General features: G+C 37.1%; 1 protein-coding gene across 1 annotated transcript in view; it reads left to right on the top strand.

Annotated features, from left to right (window-relative positions):
- The window catches only part of TNIP3 (TNFAIP3 interacting protein 3), a 59,987-nt gene extending 41,022 nt beyond the window's left edge, over window positions 1-18,965 (top strand). Inside the window, exons 9-14 of the mRNA XM_085323865.1 lie at window positions 2,527-2,643; window positions 5,671-5,796; window positions 7,231-7,284; window positions 8,520-8,678; window positions 12,079-12,139; window positions 18,519-18,965. Coding sequence (XP_085179991.1) covers window positions 2,527-2,643; window positions 5,671-5,796; window positions 7,231-7,284; window positions 8,520-8,678; window positions 12,079-12,139; window positions 18,519-18,550 — 549 coding nt within the window. The 3' untranslated portion in view covers window positions 18,551-18,965. The remainder of the gene's footprint in view (window positions 1-2,526; window positions 2,644-5,670; window positions 5,797-7,230; window positions 7,285-8,519; window positions 8,679-12,078; window positions 12,140-18,518) is intronic.
- The last annotated feature ends 1,791 nt before the right edge of the window (window positions 18,966-20,756 follow it).

Below are 20,756 nucleotides of genomic sequence, written 5' to 3' on the forward strand. Positions count from 1 at the left end.
GCTTTTTCTGGGGATCAAATCCTTTGTGTAGCCCCTAAAGGCATTTTTTTTCTTCTTGAGATTATTCATCTGTCTCTGAAGCCTTTTTTAATGTATTTTTTTGAGTTTTGCTGAGATACAATTTTTCTGATTTTTTTTTTGCATTTTGGCCTTTAATAAAGATGGAATAGCTAAATGATCCGTGAAAATTTCATCTAGAACTGATTATGTGATTATGTGATGTCTAGAATTTTTGTCATTTTTTAAAAATTGCTTATTTGAAATTAAGCATCTTAGTTACAGATTTAAAATAGCTTACTTTTCCTTTTAGTATCCTATRCTTACTTCGTTCACAGTTGTTTATATAAGCAGTAGATCTGCAATATCTTCATTTCTTRCATAAATGACTAAAATAGTCTCACTTTTTGTTATTTCAGAGATGAATGGAATTTTAAGAAAAAATATTCCAGTTACCTCTTAAAGCATTAGCTTTAATAGTGCTTACTTTCCATTTTATATTTGGGACTACAAATCTCATTTAATGACATAATTCCAATAAGTCACTGTTGATCTAATAAAGAAAACTTTGTTTGAATTGACAGCACTCATAAAGTACACATACATACTTTCATTTTTAAATGTGAATTCCAATTAGTAACATCAGGGTTGCTATGATCAGTAAAATATACATGTCCTATTTGCGAAGCTTAAATACAGAGAGAGGTATATAAAAAATTGGATGGGGCAGAAGACTGCGAAAATTGTGTGTTGCAAACGAACCACAACATTGTTACCTTTCAGCAGGTGCTGTGAATTTCCCCTCCTTGGAGATGCTGAAAACTCCACTTGATGGGCCCTGAGCAGCCTGATCTAACTGGCCCTGCTTTGAGCAGGGATTTAGACTAAATGGCTTCCAGAATTCCCCTATAACCTACATTACTCTTGTGATCCTGTGACTGTCAGCAAGATTAAGATGTATCCCACGTAGACAGGGAGAAGAATAAAATCAGAATACACTCCTGTTTGTGCCAAGCAGYACACTTACAAGCTATACGCTGTGGAAAGCATTTCGGTTGGAATCAACCAGGGAACATTTTACTTTCAGATGTGCTGTGGTCCTACTGAACTTTACCAACTCTTGCCACTGTTGGCAATCCATTCCAATTCTAAACAACACCTTGTAACTTGTTTTTGCTATTTATTTTGCTATTTGTGCAGAGCACTGAAATGTCATTTCTTAAAAGTGATTAGCTGGCTCAAAGGGGCAAAAGGAGGCTTACTCAGCAAGCTATCCGAACAAAGTTTCATCCCGTCATTTTTATGTTCAGCTTTCTTCAAGTGTTGACACGGTACATATCTCTTTCAGTATTTTACCAATCTATCTTCTGCACCTTTTTCACAGGCAGCAGCTCATCAGATAAAATGCCTCCCTTTTCTCTTCTGTGATCCCCACGTAGGTGTTTTTGCTGGTTTTTTTAGTTTGTTTTTCTTTTAACACTTCATGGAAGATTAAATACGTAATACTAATGCTTTGGTTACTGTAGGTACTGGTTCTCTCAAAAGCTGGCAGATTCCTGCTCTGCCAGTCCCCCCTGCCTGAGAAAGTTATTTTCCCCCATTCTTTTATGAGATGAAGAGAGCATGGCCAGCCAGGAGGCACTGGGGAGAGTTAGCAGGAATCGACCTTCTAAAATGGATAAGTTTAAGTGGACAAAGTGAACTGAGTCTATATCTTCCTTGAGAGACATTAAAAGGTACCAAAACCAAATGGTGGGTGTTTGTGCTAATGTGAGAAACGTGTGAGTGTAATGTGTGTTTATAGGCAGAGAGAAGTAAGAATTGTTTAAAAATCATTCCAAGGGAGAGCTGTGAGATATAATTAAAAATAAATAAAGTCTGTGAAGAACTATGKCAGTATTTGACTAAAGAAGAGTAGCTGTAGTATATTAATGTAGTGTGTATATATGACTCCCTCTAGTGACAAGTTACAAAGACTACATAACTTCCTTTCAGCCAGGGTTTTGACTTTGCTTCCTGTTGTGGAAATTTMTATTCTCAGTACAAAAAGTTCTTGATTCAAGCTTTATTCTAGTCACATTTTTCAACCATGGCTGAATATTGCTTTAGTTTTTTGTTTTTTGTTTGTTTGTTTGTTTGGGTTTTTTTGTTTTGTTTTTTTGGCCTCTTCTGAGTTTAGATGCCTGTTTTCCCCCAAATTTTGATGTGCAGAGGGAAATGGTATTTCTGAATGAGACTTACAACTCTGATTTTCATATGTAAACATCTGTAAATAAAAATACAGTCTCCTAAACTACACGGTCTCAAGCTCATGGATGCAGTGCAGGCACTTTAAAAATTTGGACATAGACATGTATGTTTGTATTTCACAGTGTTTATATCCAGTTTGTATAATTGAAACAATTGCAAGTGAAGGAAGAGAAGTCCTTGGCTCACTTTAATCTGTGAGAGCAAACATTTTTATGATTTAAAAGGAATTTGTTTGATGTGGTGAATCCCAATATAATCAATTTGCCGGTTATGTTGCAGGCCCTTCTGGATATATTGAAAAAGCAACATTCCTCTGTTCTTGAGGCTCCTTCGGTGAAGTTGGACAGAAACAGCATTGAGGACCTGGAAACCCAACTTGAAGTTCTCAAACAGCAGGTGAGAACAACTAGAAATAAACTTGTTTGAATTTAAGGCAGTGTAATTTTGCCCTTTTTCCTAAAAACTGTCTGGTACAATTGCTGTATACTGCTTTTGAAAAGAAGAAACAACTTAGCTGTAGTTCATTCAAATGTTTTTTTTTTTTTTTTTTTTTCTTTTAAAAAGAAGCAGTCATCACATCATAAAGTGAAATTCAGTCCTTACAAAAAACTGGAACAAAGCCTTATGTCCAGCTTGAAACATCAAAATGCAGAAGTCTTATGACTCTCAAGTATGTCCTGGTAGCTAGCTCTCTGTTAGGAACTAAGTTTCATCCAGGGAGAATGCTAAACTTCATGAGTTACTGATGAATTCATTACTTGTGTCTTCTGCTCTTTATTTCTTAGAAGTTGAAAGTTTAGTGAATTATGTAAGAATCCTACTCTTGGAAAACCAAAGTGTTTCTTGATATTGCAGTTCAAAGTGTGAGGCAAAACATTTGCATCTGTTACCTGCATACTGGTCAGTATAGTGAAGCTTTTCTTTTTTCTTTCATTTTGTGCAATGCAAGTTCTTTGTGCATGCTTTCTTTCTCTCTCTCTCCATATGAAAGAATTTGTTTAAAAACATGATACTTTTCAGTTAATTTTAGGTTTTAGATCTGTCATTCTGGACAGTGTTAGAGTTAATGCTGGTGATACACAAATGGATGCGATCAGAATGGGAATTTTGTTCAGTGGGAATAAAATACTTGTTTCTGTCACRTTTGCCAGCAAAGCCAGATTTTGCTCTCTAATGTAATGCTTGCCACATGCTTGAGAATAAAATCCTGCACTTGATTCTACAGTAATGAGTTATTTCATTCTACACAATAAAATAGAGTAAACCAATTTTTTTCATAATTCTCATGGGGAAACCATTTTATGAATGTATTTTTCTGGTTGTATACATCAATACATCCAGACTTCTCTCTGCATGAAATGGAGCAGAAGGCTATAACTGTATGGAAGAGGAACCCTTGGGAAAAACATGAACGTGACAGAATGCCATCATAGCTTGGCTGTCATCAGCCCGTCCCTGGCCACTAAACAAGAGATGAAGGCATTCACTGYTTGGGAAGTGTCTCCTCTTTCTTAGGGCAAGAAAATATACTGCTCAAATGTGATAGTTTGTTCCCTTGCAGTCTCAAGAGATCATGCAGSTGGGGAGGAGGAGGGAGGTAAGACAGCAGAGAGTGAATCAGAGGAAAAGAAATGAAGAAATACATAGAAGAGAAGGGTATAGAAGAACGGGAATACAAGAGACCTAGATTTCTGCAAGGTGACATCTATACCTCTGCTTCTGAGGGTCAGCACAACTTATGCGTCCTTCAGGCACAGGCTATGGAGCTGAGTCTCCAAGCAGCCGCGCAGAAAGCCTTTGTTTTGTTCTTATGCAGTGTTATTCAGGAAGGGAATTATATCTAGCTGAGTCCAAAATACCTTGCAAAAATTAGCTGCAACAGGCAAGTGATGAAATAATATTGCGTTGGCTATTCTCTTTTCCTGAGGTATTAACATTTCTTTAGGCTTTCTGTGAAGTATTGATGCCTGCAAAAGGAAAACTAGATCTATACTATGGGCAACACATGAGCAGCAGCAAGCAAAGTCTTTAAAATAGCCCATCAATAGGCTTTAGTGACCAACTGAAAGGACCAGTTCTGATGGTAGCCTCCACCGCATTGTGGGTTTTACTATATCTGTCAGTAGAAGTGCCACCAATTTTGAACTTCTTATCAGGTAGATGCCTACCCATAAGCTGCCTGGCTTAGTTCTTTAGCCAACCACCAGTTAACTTCTAGGTTTGTAATTTGCTTCTGAAACTCTGTACTGTCTGTGTGTCAGGTGGTCAAATTTTTTAAAATGGAATGCAGTGCTATGACTGCAGCACTAGGTGACATACCAGGAGACAAACCATTGCATCCCTCAGTGAAAAAAGGCAGCTTATCATCTAGTGACAGGATCAAACCTCCCTGCTTTCGTTTTGCACTGTGTAAGTATCTTCCCTCCAAACTGAGGCAGTAGATTCTTTGCGTTGCAGTTTGAGAGAGTGAATCAGAACTCCCATACTGCAGAAAGAAAGATACGTGGGGCAGTTACTTTCTCCACATACAGTTTCTAATATCTAGGGCAAGATAGCCTCCTGCAGATTTTTCTTTTTTTCTACTATGCTCCAATAGATGTCTAAGTTGCTTGACTGTCTTGACCAGTCCAAGTCTTCTGACCATCCTGTCTGTACTTCTGAGGCCAAACCAGTGATCAGAAAGAAATCCCTAATAATAACTCTGAATACTATCACTTATTCTGCACAGCTTAATCCTTTGGGCCACACCTTCACTGGACAGCTAAAGCTGTGGAAAAGGTACAACTGCAAAAAGGCATAAGGCAAAGTAACATCAAGGCCAARCTTGTCACATGGCATTCAGTGGGTTGCGAAAAGAGCAGAATGTTATTTTATCATACTGGCTCATCAATAGTTTGGATGAAGTGATAATATTCTGTCAGACTGCCTGACAGAAGTCAATTTTCCGTGCTTTGCCAGTACCTCCCATCTGCTACAGGGTACTAACTGCTCGCTTCTGAGATGCAGAGTGGGAGTTAAAAGTGCTCATAATTGAAGGGAAAGCTGGAAAAATTACTGGCAAAAGTTTTGTCTACCACTGTTCATCCCTTAGAAAGATCCATGTCTTTAGTATTTGCTATACACTTTTTAATCTTTGAAAATGGATATTCCTTAGTCACTCTTTTAAAGGGCTTGTGAATACTGAAGCTGTGGACTCTTTTGATTGATGTGTACTGTTAGAAAATAGCCATTGCTTGTCACTTTGTAATCTTTATAAAATAGAGACAAAAGAAACCCTTTGGGTGCAGAATTTTAAAAGAGGATCCTTTTAAAATGCATTAGATTGCTCAGCAAATGGTTAAGAAGCAACCAAACAAAAAAAGTAGATGACAATTGCTGTTCTGGCTTTACCAAAATTTAACTACTCCATGATAACGATTGCAGGTACAAATATATGAAGAAGACTTCAGGAAGGAGAGATCTGACAGAGAAAGACTTAATGAAGAGAAAGAAGCACTGCAGAAAATTAACAAGGGCTTACAGTCTCAACTGAGCAAACTGAATTCTCAGGTATGAGTCAAAAGAAAACTACTATTGCGAGCACATGTGTATTTTATTTTTATTTTCTCACTTTTCACACAACCTAAGGCTTTCTGACTTCCRTTAACTGACATTGGACTTTATGTGAGGTCACCACCTGGAATGAAATCATTCTGAAGTAATGCAGGCAAAAGATCAGAAATGATTAGAGACTTCTTCCAAATGAAGTAGATGAAGGGAGTGCTTATTGCAAAGACTCTTCAAATATATCTTAAAATGGGAGGAAAAAACAAAAAAACAAATCCAGAGGACTGTAGTTTTTTTCACTGGCGCTTGATAAAAGAGTTGTGACATCAAACCAGTGCTTGACATAAAAAGTTTCTGTAATGAATCCTGACCTTTGCAGTGGAATTACAGATTAATATTAATATCACTGACAGGAAAAAAAAAAGTCTCTATTCAAGCAAGTTGAGCAGCCTCTGCGATAACTTTTTGTTGCAATATCCTTTKTATCTCTTCAGAGTAGTGTCAGTATTGTGTTCACAGACATTCAGGAAGCCAAAGCAAAATCATGGCATGCAAAAATCTGAGCTTTCTCAACCCTCTTTAAAAATGAGGAAATTTCAGAGTTTCCTGTCTTGACAAAATTGTGCAATGTTTTAAAGAAATGGCAGATTACCAAAATGTTCTATGATGATTTATTGTACTCCTCAACTTTCTGTTGTGAAACAGACTGCAGTATTGGGTTGCTCTTAACAAACCAATGCATCAGTATGAATAAGGTCTTGCAATAGGATCAGGAGCAAGCTGCAGGAGAGCCCTGCAAATGCTGTCAAGTGCCTCTCAATCCATCAGCTGGAGTGGAGAGAAGGTTGGACATGGTGACCAGCGCTGGGCACTGCTGCAGTAAGACCCCAGATCAGTCAATGTTTTTATAGAAGTATTGCATGCCAATGTAAAAATAGCAGTGCTGGAGGGAATAGGATTTACCATTCAGGGTATCCTAGGTGCATAGAAGTATCTAAGAGAAATCTATTAGTATTACATGCAATAACTTTTAGGCATTTTTCCCCTACTCCCCAGCCATGTCCTGGATGTTTTAGTATGTTAAAGAAATTATTTTTTGCAGGAAGCAGAGCACACAGGCGCCTCTCTTCCTTTATATTTTTGCTTTGCCCAGCAACCGTGAAGGACTAAATAATTTCTTGCCCAGCACCAGCTGCCTATGTAAGCTATGAGAACCTCTCACAGCAGTGATGATAAATAGCAGGGGTACAAATGAGGAAGAAGCCTTTCCCACTCCTTTCCTCTTCTCCTCTGGACCAGGAGAAATGTCATCTGCAATCAGTACAAGTGCTGCATGATGTGTGTGTTGAACTTGACTGTCCCTGCAATTTGTCAACAGCTTTGGATGTTGCTTTCAAGTTGTTCATTTTTCAGGATGAATATTTCATTTCTTCACAGATTAAGACCTGTCTCAAAGAAAAGGAACAACTAGAGACGCAGTTACAGCAGCAGGTATATTTTTATTTTCCTGTGCCTTATTGTATTGAAGTACTGGCCCACAGATACATCGAAGTAAAGTAAAATCTACATTTTTTAAATTCTCAGTCTCTTCTTCTGTACCTCAGCCATCAGAGTTAGAGGCATTAGACATGGTGCTAAAGGATTCAAGCTCTTTATGTTTTAAGAATAAGCTCCCTCCTTTCTTCTACCTCTCTTACCCCACCAGAAGAGCAAGTCTTTATATGACTGGAAGTAAGCTGCAGGACACATACAGTGACTCACCAGTGTATTCTAATGGAGATCAAGGATGTAGGAGCTTGTGACTGAGGTTCATCCATGTAAAGAGGCTCAGTACAGGGTTTTAAGCTGTGTATCTGTTCAACTGCAATTGCTGACCTGAATTTACTCCATAAAGTATCTGTCACATCTGTGGCAGATGAGAGAGACTAGATAGGGTATGATTTTTCAGTGCATCAGGTGCAATTTTGCAGAGTCAGCTCCTCTGTGCATTTTTATCTCTTATGCTGGGCAGTGCCTTGCCTTTACCACAGGAAATTTTGAGGTACACACATACCTGCAGACAACCAGTGCTGAGTAGTTGGGGCACTGGAAATGTACGCTTAAATAGCTCATCTTGTTTGTCTATTCCTACCTTGTGGTTTGATTAAATAGAGCTTGTGAAGGACTTGAACATGAGAAAAGTCATATAGTGTATTTATTAGTTTATTTTCTTAAGTCAAATTATTTAATTCTGACTCAACTTTTATTCCTCCTTGCTCTGTATTTGGCAAATTTCAAGTGACTGTACTGGGACTCAGAAGGCCTAAGAAAAGACATAAAGCTTGAGACCATAGAATTTGTTTCTTTACCAATATTATTTATTCTTCTTGTTATGCAGGTGCCTATCCATGTAGTTCTGTTTGAAACTGTTGAATGCTACTGTGTGTAATGATAATGTCTATTAATTATAGAAAACATTTTATATGTGTGTGTGTGTGTGTATGTGTATATGTATAAATATCACATAAACAGTGTCAAGATTCTGGTATGGTAAAAGTCAGATTTCTTAAATAATTTTTTTAATCATAAGTACTCTGAAGGAGCCAAATTAGAAGCATTGAGGCCTATGCTGAGGGAGAGATGCTTCTTCTCCTTTTTCTTACTGGTGAATTTGTATGTGGCTGTTCTGTTAGTCAATATATCCTGTTATTAATGCATTTCTTCGTGTTTTTCTTCTATTTTGACAGACAAAAGACCTCCCAGTAAAGACTGAGCAGTCCAGATTCCCACCTCCGCTTTTTCTCTCACCATGTGTTAATTATGGAAACTGTGGATTGCTTCTTCATTATCAGGATCCTCGAGTGCATCCAGTGTCTCACGGGACACATGAACACCAACAGCACTCAGTAAGATTCCCACTGATTCCCAGTTCACAAGGCCACTGATTTTCTCACAACATGGTAACTCCAGAAGACTAGTGTGGTGCTATCACACTGCTATCCTCACCAATAACTACAGTCTCCCAGGTTTTTTGGGGTTCCAGATCAAAACTGTGTGCTGGTTTCAGAATTACTCTAGATCTAGAATAGCCTTCTTGATCTCTCTAGACTTTCTTCTCTGTCTGTTTGGCCAAAGATGCCAAATTTCTTTCAATAAGCATGTTCTTTTCTTCTCTGCAGTTCCAATGACTTTGGCACTAAGTTGCGCAGAATGCTGCCATGTCTCAATCGAAGCATAATGAAGTGAATATTAACATTAACATTTCCTCTTGTAATGCTTCTACAACCTATTCTGCTAGACATAGAGAGGAAAAATAACAATAATTTAAACATATGGTTGATAAATTATCCTTAAAATATATATTCTTGTATGTTATAAGCAGTAATTGCCAAAATAAATTTATCTATAATACCACTAAGAAGAAAAACCGAATTACTGTATATTGCTTTTCAATGATATTGGTGATCATTCTTTAATTTTTTTWAAAAATAAGGATTTTTGATTTTACTCTTGCTGGTTTTTTAGATTAATTTACATCCATGTCACACATTTCCAGCTTTCTAGCTGTATCGTCAGCTCAAATTCATAGTTGTGGATCTGGTCCGTGAAGCCTATTTCTCGGTGTTCAAAATAAACAATAGTCACAAAAATGAGGATCTAGTTGCAGTCAAAATTATTCTGTTCTCTTTCTTCTATTTGGTCTAGGAAAATTTGTCGACTAATACGTCCTATTTCCATGTCTTRCACTGAATATTTCTTTCTCTGGCCCTATCTTTGGGAATGACTGTCCTGATTTGCTTACAGTTTCTGTATTCATGGATAATAATATAACTGTCTGTTCTCAAGCAATACCACTGTCGCAGTATCTTCCTTCTACTACTATGATTTGAAATGGGATAACTTGAGGAATAAGGTTCTACTGAGTGAGGGTGGTGCACTCTGGTTGTGCGTGCTTTAGCACAATAATTTTCCCAAGTAGGCCAATATATAGCAAAAACCAAAAATAAAAATCAGCAGAAGTACAAGCTACATCTGAATGTGACTCACAAAATGGGAAATTTGCCCTTTTTTTTGGCACACAACAGGGTCCTGCCTTTCTACTTCTCCCTCAGCATGCAGCAAAATCCTTTGCCCTTGGGCAGGTTATGTGAGGGTGAGCGTTGTCTCTTTCAAGCTGTTCCAAGAAATGATATTTTTGAAATGCTGTGGATTATGTTATATTCAAAGTACTGAAGAGAACGGCTGCATTTGTTAAAATATAGGTGGAACAAATTTAAGCATGGTGAATCTCATTTTTAAATACGTGTTATCTGTTTATATTTATAAAGCTGTCACATATCAAAAGATGTTCATTATTTGTAAATAGTTTAGCTTTTGCAAAATGTATTAGGCTTTCAGACTGCAGGAATTCAGTGGAGAAGTTGTGGTCAAAAGTCATTTCTGTACTTCAGAAGTTTGCTTATCTATCTATTTATCAGAGTTAGAAGTATTGCAGAATGTTTTTCACTCCAGTTTGGACAGTGTCCCAGATTATTTTGGCTCTTCTCCCTGAATTTTCATCATCTGGGTTTCCAATTCTTCAAGAGATCACTGGGTTTACAACTTTGCCATTCTTGCTGGAGCAGTGGGGTCAGTTTGACTGGTTGCTTTGTGACTCCCAGTTTTATTCAGTTTCCTTTGAAATTCTTTGTTTCTGCAAGTGTAGCACTGCTGCTCTGAGTTTTTGATAACTCCCCGAGCAATTTGTCAGCAATGAAGAAAGGTGTTAAGATTTAATGTTTGTCCTGAGTTAACATACGTAATTGCATGTGTTTAGTCTGTGTTTTTGTTTTTTCATTCTTTTTATATCTTGGACCTTTTAGGTTTAATGTTGCCATACAAGCGTTTTGTTTAGTCTGACATGAAATACATCTCTTCTTTCTTTGAATTTCTTTCAAGTTTACATTTTATAAGTATATATGAAAGGGAAGAAGAGAACAGAAGATTCAATAGAAAGTTAAAAAAACAATGCAAATAAGTATATTTTGAACCATCAATGCAAAAACTACTTCTGCTTAAAGCAAAGCACAGTCTTAAGTCTATTTTGTTTGCTTGCAAGCACGGAAGCAGTTAGTTCCTGTGAATGGTATGATTTCAGTGAAAAGGGGACAGTTCCTTTTTTCTTGAAAGTGTACAGTGTTGATTATTGTTATGTAACCACCAAGGACAGCATGCATGAAGCTTAAATTTGTTTTCTCTTTCTACAGTCATACTCTGTCATCTTAATTTAGGCTAAACTTCTTTAGAAGTCAATGAAATTTYTTCCCTATGAGTTGAAATCTGTAAGAGTCTCCTTGGGATTACTCACAATTTTGCCAGAGTAATTTCTGTAAAGCAGGAATTCTCTCCACAGTTTAACTATTTTAAAGCAATAATTACTTAAAATTTTTTAAGCTTGCATGTACCTTTCAAATCAGACAGACAGCTTAATGCAGCTTCAACTGAATTGGTTGATCTTAAAACTGTTTTCTCTAGTGTAATTTTCTGCTCATTTATCATCATGTTTGGTATAAGTTATAGTGCAATATTTTTCTTCCTTGCTGTTGCTAATCTTGAAGGATTTTGCTGGACAAAACTACATTTATGTGGACATAACCTTCCCAGTACTTCCTCTTCTAAAGAAGATGGAGAATGTTCCCATCTCACAGTGTTTTCAAGAAGCTGCTTAATATCAGCTAAAGTAATTTTAATGCTCATCTGTGGGGAAGGGAGGAATAGAGACTCCTTTATTCAAAGGACTATTTCTATGATACAGAAAAACTGTATTACACATGTATTCATAGTGGAACAGCTTCCCCTATCGGATCAATGCATTCTGGGTTTCTCTGGGTTTCTTAAGTAGGATGGAACCAGTTAAAAATGTGACATCTGATAGTATCTCTGCATTTGATTTCTCTTTATCTCCTCATTCACTCCTCATGCTTAGCCACAGTACACTATAAAGCCCCTTTAAAATCTGATTTGTTTCTGTTAGTGTTTGTTTTGATTTGTGGGTTCTAGAAAGGTTTACACCAGTATTTGAATGCAGCATCTAAGCCACATGTCCAAAAAAAAAAAAAAAAAAAAATCCAAAACAAAAAAACCCCCCAAAGCTGAAAATCTCTCTTAGTGGAAATTTTAAGCCAAATGTAAGATTTTTGTAGAGTACTTTGTATAACTAAAACAAAAATTTCACAGTACAATTATATTTTAACATGTCACTATTCTTTTGTTTGAAGTGTCTATGAAGTCCATATTGCTGTAATAATATTTTATTGTTCTGTGCAGCCAGGCTGTCAGTGGTATGTTCCTGACCAGTTTCCGCCAGATGTGCAGCACAAGGCAAATGGTAAGAGAACAATTGTACAGAACATATTTTAAATGTACTTTTTTTAAATGGGGGCCTTTGAGGAAGATATGCTAAACTTTCCTACTCCTCAGTTGAGCTGAGTTTGGAATATATGCAACATAAGTGATGGTTCTAATGTGATGCCATCTATGTTATGGCTTTAAACTTCAAAACAGTTCTTGAAATATCTCTATTATATATTGTAGAATCAAATCAATGCCTCATTAAGCACCTAGTAAGAGTCTGAAAGAAAGGGTATTCTCAGAGTTGATGTTAGAGCATCTGTTGCTCCTAAGCAACAGGAACTAACTAGGACTATATTTAATGATGTGCTGAACTTGGGAGCCAAGGTGGGTCAAATTTTAGGAGAGGACCTTGGTAACAAAATACAGACTTTAAGATGTTTCACTTTAAAGAAAAAATGTCCATTGCTATCCTTGATCTGCCCTGATAGTTCAAGGTGCCAGATCTGAAAACAAAACCATTTAAATAGACAAATGCAAACTGTCTGTTGAAAACCAGGAGTATTTAATACTTGCACCTGGATTTGAAATCTTAAAATTTCTTAGGTGTTTTGAAGTAATTGATTCGGGCCATTTGAAAGACGTACGCTAGAGAGGACAAGAAAGAAGTGATGTTGTTCTGGGTGGGAATCCTTCCCTCCCGATCTTCTCCTTCAGAAACTCCCCGAAACCACTCCTTTTCTCTCAAAAGGAATTGAGAATGATGGATTCTAAAGATTCACATTTTGCTGTATTTTTCTGTTTCATAGCCTTTTTTTAATAGAAATACCATCCCAAATGAATAATACACTATCCTGTGCTGTGCAAGAGGACCAGCAAAGTCTGTGACCGTGTGCACTACATGAGTGACTGTGTGCACTCCATATGTATGCCATTTCATAGTGTGAGTAGGTACCACAGGGCATGACAGAGAGACTTGTAGCATCCACAAAAAAAAGGGGGGGRTGGGGGCTACAGAGAAACTCTGCAGCTCTTTGCTGTCCACCACATTCACACAGAAAAGAGGACATAGGAGGAATGCAGCTTTTTGGAGCAGAACCTTCCTAAAATGATATGGGAACTGTTTGGAAGGTTCTGATGCGGTTGTAGGGAAAGTAATGCTGTGACTGGAGAAGTGAACAGATTAGTTTGTAGTTCCTCCAACTTAAATGCAGGGTGATTTATTGCACCAGAAAATACTGAGATGATGTTTATAACAGTGCATGAAACAAGTCCAGCAGCCAGTTGCAGATGTGATGCAGGGCAGTATACTTACAGGATCTGAAGAGAATTTTTTTAACCCTGCTTCATTATATGGCTTTACTTCTGACTCCCTTAAAAAAAAAAAAAAAAAAAAAAAAAAAAAAAAAAAAAAAAAAACTTTAAAATCCTCATGTTCTCTTTATCTTATTATTCCTTATCCAGAACATGTGAATACTTCCTTCTCAGTCTAACAGTGTGTTGGAAAATCATGGATTTTTCCCTTCACTTTTTTCTTCAGTCCCCATTAGGAGGAATTTTCAAGTAGTCCATAATACTGTGGTGTGTGCTATGTCTGCATTAGTATCTTCAGGGCTCATATTCTTTATTTCTTTGTTAATAAAACAACGATTTTGTTAGCCATTGATCACAGAAAAGTTCTTCTACAAATTCAAATGCACTTGACTGGATTCAGTTATATATTATATATAGTAACCTATGTTCAATCTATATTTATGACATTTATTTTGAGCAAGATTTCAAAAATAGAAACTCCATGAATACATGATGAAAGTGTTCTTAATATTCTTTCCATTTCTTTGTTCTATTTTGAACAAGTGTTAATTACAATGGTGCGTTTAAATCAGCTAGTGTGCTTAGCAGCATTCCTGAGTCTCATTTCTCAGCTTTCATTTTCTCATTAGATGATAAACTGACCATTAAATCTTCTCTGTTCTGAACTAGGGCTTCGTTATTGAAAAACTAAACACAAATGGAGTAACTTCTAGACATGAGGCAGCCTCTTCTAGAATTGCTAGTTCCATAGATTGTTTTTAGGATATACACTTTAGTTTTCYTTACCTGAACAAATTTCCCTTTGACAATGAGTATTTTATGTAAGGATGATTACAAAACATGAGTCTCAGACTGTAACATTAGAATTGAATACAAGTGAATTTTAAAACCTATTTTAAAGATCACTGAAATCTTATGAGAGCCTCCACACTGACTAGTTAGCTGWGGGCCAAGGACTCAGTATCTCGTTTGCTGTAAATGCCATTGCGACTGCAAAGGCAATGTTACCGAGGAGGGATTCATAGCTTTTTTTTGTGCAGCTTTGTTTGTGGTCACCTCCCCTGGTTTCCCCACACCTTTGCACGGGAGGAATGTATTTGTACCAAATTCTTTAGGCATCTAACTTAGGATCTTCAGGTTCTCCTATAACCAGCATGAAGAAAGTGTCCAGAGGCAATTCAGAGCATTTGAGTTGGCATTCAAACTTAAGCCACAGCTTTGTAACCCAAACATATTTTACTTAGTGGCATGCAGAAGGTTGGACTTCCTCCTCTGAGGAGGACAGATCTGTCCATGTGTGGTTAGGGACCTGTGTGTTCAAAGTGATCTTTAGACTCTTAGAGATGCCTAAAGTTATGTAGTGTGAATACCCCCTTGATATCAGAAAGATCCTTTCATGCCAAAAGACTGTGGAAAATATCAGAAGAAAGAAAGATAGTATGGCAGTGTATAAAGGTAAAAGACAGAAGACAGTTTAAAGAAGAAGGGAGATGCTGTCTCACTGTGCTAGCATAGTATTTCCAACAGGATAATTCTTCCTTCCTGCCTGTAGGCCTGGTCCCTTACCATATACTTTGTGCAGAAAACCTACTCCAAAGGTGTACTCAAATTCTTACAGCTTAACCGAGTTCTACCAGCTATGCTGCTATAATATTTTGGAGGGAAATCAGCTCCTCAATTCTCTGTGTTCTTACAACTCAGAATAACTGGAATTACTTTCTCCTGTTTTTCTTTTTCTCTTTCCTTCTTTCTTTCTTTCTTTGGCGTAAAGCATAAAGAATTCCAGCAAGTGTACTTAATGTCACTTTATTTGGCACACAGTGTTGACTTCCTTCCTTATTCAACTGTGTGAAATTGAAAAGACAGTTAAAAAAGATTGATTTTTTGGAGATTTTCCCTGAACTCATTCTTTTAATCAAAAATTATCTGGAAAAGAGGTTTATTGCTCAAAGCTTACAGAAAACAAGAACTTTTTTGCATGCCATAAGTGCTGGCATGTATTGCCTCTTTCATTTCCAAAATTAATCTTACTGTCTTTGTTTTCTTGGCAGAAACAGTTACTGATCTTAATGTATGTATTCAAGAACTACAATTATCCTTCAGAATGTTTGATATAACTACTAAATTTCTTCGACCTAAACGATACATTTTGACTTTGAATGCAGTTATGCCAGGTGCAGGGAGAAGCCAAAACTTAGCCCTTCAACTCACTCTCAGCTCAAGGGGTAGCTCTGGTGAAGAGCTGAGAGAGCGATGAGGGCAGATGGTGACCAGCTCATCTTGGCACAGCTAAGAAGAGCAGCACTCAACCTGTAAAGCCCTAGGGATGCTGACACGAGCACTTTAAGAAGCACAATGTTACTTCCATTATAATATTGTCTCTTGTTCTCTTCCACACTCTGCTGCTTTCCAGATTTTTACCCTCAGGGTACCTTTTTTACTGCTAATATTGTTATAATTACAGCTAATTGGAGGAAGAAGAAGGGGAAGAGAGTTGTTTTCCACTGAAAATAATGATAGTCAGGGCAGGGAGGGAGGAGGAGAGAGAGGAATGCAAAGCTGCAGAAAAAAGGTTTTGGGAGGTCTTCAATGAAAACCAGACAGAAAAAACTTAAACTGGCATCTTAATTTTCCAGGGGGGAGATGGGGGATGAACCCTAAACATTGGTGGTATTAGCTTACCCTCACTGCATACATTACATTGGAAATCATCCATACTGGTTAAGACAGATACTTAATTATCAGCTTGCTGTCCCAGTGGGAATGAAAATGTTTAGGATTCTTACTGATCCAACTTGATTTCTGCCACTGCAATGCAACAGAAGTGCTACTCAGCATACACCGTTTCTAACTTCAGAAGCATGAGAACTTGCCTTTATTTTGAAAGTCAGAAATCAAATTGAGCTAAAGATCACAGAAAAATTTGTAATTTTCCAGAGTACCAGGCAAATAGGAACAGGATATGTAATTTAAAGAACAGTATGACTTTATTTCTGTGAAACAACGTATCAGGATTTACCTATATCTTGTTGCTTCAAACACACTGGCAGTTTTTTTTTCTTCCCCCCCACCCCACTCACCCCTTGAGAATGAAATGTAAGGAAGAGTCAAGGCATTTAAGGGAACTTAGAGTTCTCTGCTATGAAGGCAACATTAATTGTGACATTCTAGTGATAGGTTACATGGTGGTTGTTTTGATTAGCTCATTCTCATTCCTGCTGGCTTGATGAAGCATGCATCTGCTATCTGGAAATATCTTTAGTTCCTCATTGATTAACTAAGGAAGAGATGTAAAAATCAGTTTCATCCCATTTGTTTGTTAAAATAGTTGCTGAGTTGTGCTTATCCTGGACAAAACAGTTCAAATTCCTTTGCCTATTTTACATATTTTAAGTATAGAAGTATTCTGTGCCAGGGTCTGAAACCATCTCCTGGTGCAAAATATCCAGAAGGTTGTCTTAATGGTTAGTGTTTGTTTAGGTGAGGCAGATTCTTTGCTAGCTAAGTTTTGTTTCACCCTCTCTTCTGTTAGAGGGGGCTATTAATTTGAAATGAAATTAGCCTGGCTCTACATTTGTTATGTTGATTCAAATTTCTACACTGGGATGCTACTGACCACATTCTGGCAGCGGAAGGACTGAGGTTTTCTTTTAATGGAGACAGAAGAAGTGAAAAGAGAGAAGATGCTGAAAACTCAGGACTAGAATGGCGTATACTTACTTCCTGAAAGCCATTGTTCATTTTTGTTGCATATTCATTTCTATGGTTGTCCATTGTGATACCATAGGGCTTTGTAACTTGGAAGCTGAGAATAAACAGAAGTTTTCATAAATAAATGATCAGAGTTATCTGGAACTCTGTAAACGCAAAACTGGAGTTACAGGGTCTAAGTGTACCTGTTCATACTTCTGTCAAATGATTGGTTGCTTTGGAAAAGCTTTATTTTTTAAATAATTCTGTGGAAATCAAGATTGAGATGTGTGCCACGGTGTAAGAATATAGTAGTCCAATGGATATGTGAACTGTGGAATATCTTTCTTTTTATGTATGTGTGTATATATAGATATATGTGTGTGTGTGCGCGTATATATATATATATACACATACATATACACATATGTAAATACCTGTATCTTTCTATCACTTTGTCTATCTATCTCACTCATGCACAAAGAAGTCTGCTAATTGGTGCTCTTCCTGGCTTTCATGGACAAATATAATGAATTATAACTCTAGACACTACCTACAAAGAAAAAGATGTCACCAAAATATGTAATCCATGGAGTACTGCGACTTGCTACGAATGTGGACATTTTAGATCAAATTTTCTTTCATATATCATACATTTGGATATCATCATCACGGTGCATTCAGAAGTGAACGATGGGGTTACTGTATAGTAACTGCAGAGCAATTCTCTTAGGCAAATTCAGAATACTGCTGGAAATATTTCACTCCTACTGTTTATCTTGTGAGAAAAGTACTGTGTTGCATTTGTGGGGTATGTGTGTTAGTAGTGACATGTTACAGCATATCAAGAATTTCCTTTGAAACTTCAGGAAGGAAKGCAGGCTGCTTTACATTCGCAATAGTACCCTTCCTTTCTTCATTTATATGTTGTTTTCCTATCTCTAGTGAGTTACTATCAAATACATGTTTGAACCACGGACACCTACTTAACAGTAGGTAGTGCTACTTAATTCTTCTCTCTGTCATTCTTTATCTGCTCTTTTGAGTGCAGCTAATGTTAATCTATGCTTAACAAACACTCCTGAATGTCAGCCATTCTTTGTAGAGGTCTGGAAGGATTATATGGGAACTTTTTGTTATTAGACCCCACTGTTTTCTCCGTATCAAGTATCCTCAGGAATAGATCACATTAAAGAGACAGATGGAGACTGCTGGTTCGTTGTGTGATATTCCTATTCTCTTTTCCTTCTTCATACTTACTATAATTTGTGTTGCGCTGATGACAGGCTTGCAATGATGTATAATACTGACTGCAAAAGGAGGGGAGGGGGAAAGCAGAAAATAAGGGAAAGTTAATCATAAGAGAGTAGTACTTCTCCATGCCAAAATAATTTGTATTGATTTACTTGCAGGTACATCCTCGGAGAAAGGAGCCCATCCCTGACAACCTCTGACCTGGAGGAGTGTAGGCCAAAGGCTGCAAACTAGTTTTGCAATTTCATTATTCTGCTATGTTTTGTTTTTTGCCCTTAGTTTTTTTATCTCTGCAGTGCGTATTGTTTATGCCTGGTGAAGTCCTTGCCAGGACAATAGAAAAGCAGATCATTCAGACTAGTGAGCCTCAGGATCCAGTTAAACTCTGCTGGGAAGCRTCACTGCCCTTTGTTCTGAAGATGCTGATTGTGCTGGCTATGAGAATCTATTAAAATGCCTTATGATAAAAGATGCAGCTATTGCTGGGGGTTCAGAGACTGTCCCATCTGTTTTGAATTCAAGAGCTTTAAGCCCAATAGTGTAGTGATAATTTTTGTTTGATAATTACAGCCTTTTTTATTCGATTCCTGGGAATGATTTGTTGATGTACCATTTTGAATTGAAATGTTGAATGTTGATATAACATTTGAATTTGAAAGTGTATTTTTTTTCCTGGTTATTTGATAAAAAAGGAAATCTGCTTTACTGTCTTAACATACTTGTATAATTGTCATCAGGGTACTACAAATGCCATGCCAAATAAAAGGTGCCTACTCCCATTTTGAGTCAAGGCTGGCTCTGCTGTGGGTTTGGCTCCAAAATTATATGAAAAACATAATCAGATTTTTTTTCTTGTACTTATTTGTATCAACAGAATGTTAATAGAAATACTTCATGGGTTTAAATTCTCAGTGAAAAAGGCTTTATATTTCCAGATGACTCTAGTAAAGAAATCAGTTGTAGTGAATCTGAACATGGTTGTGTGACCTTTAATCTGAGAATAAAACCTGAGAAAATCTGAGAACCTGAGGAAAAAATCTGAGAATAAAACCTAGGTGTCTAAATGAACTGTATTTAGACTATGAAACTTTTCAGAAGGTCATGGTGATGGATGCTCAGTAAATGTTGTCTGATAATCTGCTTGCAGAATTTCCCTTCAGGCTTTTAACAGGACAGTTATTGGAAGGTAGGTACCAGAACCAACTGGAATCCCACTTGAAAGAAGGAACTGAGATTTTTGCACCAGAAGGAGAAAGCCATATCAAATATCCTCTAAAGTTTCCTGATAACTCAGAAGTAGTTAATCAGAGTTTGAAGTTGCATAAAAGCACCTGAGCTGTACAGAGTGATCAGAGATTGTCTCTCTGTGTGATTTCTGCCTTTAGAACAGGTATTTCCATTCCCATAAACATACAGAGGCCCCTGCTTTAAATAATAACCTCAAAGGTTTAAATGTCTTCAACATTTTACTTTAGACGCAATGGGGAACAGTCTATGGGAAAGAATTTTGTGCTGTTAAACTTCACAGCAATGCTACTTTTGCCTACACTGATCAAAGAAACAGAGCACTCCTGACTTSTAACATGAAATCAAGAAAAACATGAACAAAGGACTAAGTGAACCAGTCTCCAGGAAGAAATTAATTTTTGGAATTTGACAGCAATATTAAAAACAGAATAAACTCTCAAGTCTCCATTAGAGATACTAGTTTTATCTCTGCATGAATATGGAATTGGCTGGCAGACACTATCGCAGCAGACAGTTTAACTAGCAAACAATATAACTGTGCTACTCCTGATTAGTGATTTGGTTAATAAGGGTGAGATCATGGAAAATGCTAATGCAGGGCCTTTGGAAAATCCAATTATAATGTAACCTAATTCAATGCAAGCTCTCAGCAGGTGACCAGTGTTGTTGGTAGAGCACCCCACACTCAAAGACGTAGTGAATTCTCAAAACAGATGAGCTTCTGTGTAGCTGATGTGAGAGGCAACAAACACCGATTTCATTCGCTTCAACTGTTCTTCCCAACTAATAGTGAAGATTTTGGCTTCCATTTGTGAAGATTAATTCATTGTCTTATAATTTGTGCAAGCATTATCTAGCTAAGCAGATGATTCAACACGAGCCATTCACAGTAAGAAAACAGAATTTGTAGGGCTACCTTGTTTTCTTGATTTAGTCACAAGCTTTTAATGTTTAGCTGGCTTGGGCCCAATGCTGTAAACCTGGATTCACAYGAATACTAATAGTGCTAATTGTGAGGTATTGCTTGTACAGTATGATAGAAAATTTCTGTTTTAAATTCATATAAAATGTCTTTATAGCACTTCCCTCTTAATTTTCTTATAATGATGTATGTTTCCTAAATGCAGGGGCTGTCATCTATTTGAATT

Source organism: Rhea americana, unplaced genomic scaffold (genome assembly GCF_003343005.1).
Source record: "Rhea americana isolate MKP2758 unplaced genomic scaffold, rheAme1 scaffold_89, whole genome shotgun sequence".
NCBI lineage: Eukaryota > Metazoa > Chordata > Aves > Rheiformes > Rheidae > Rhea > Rhea americana.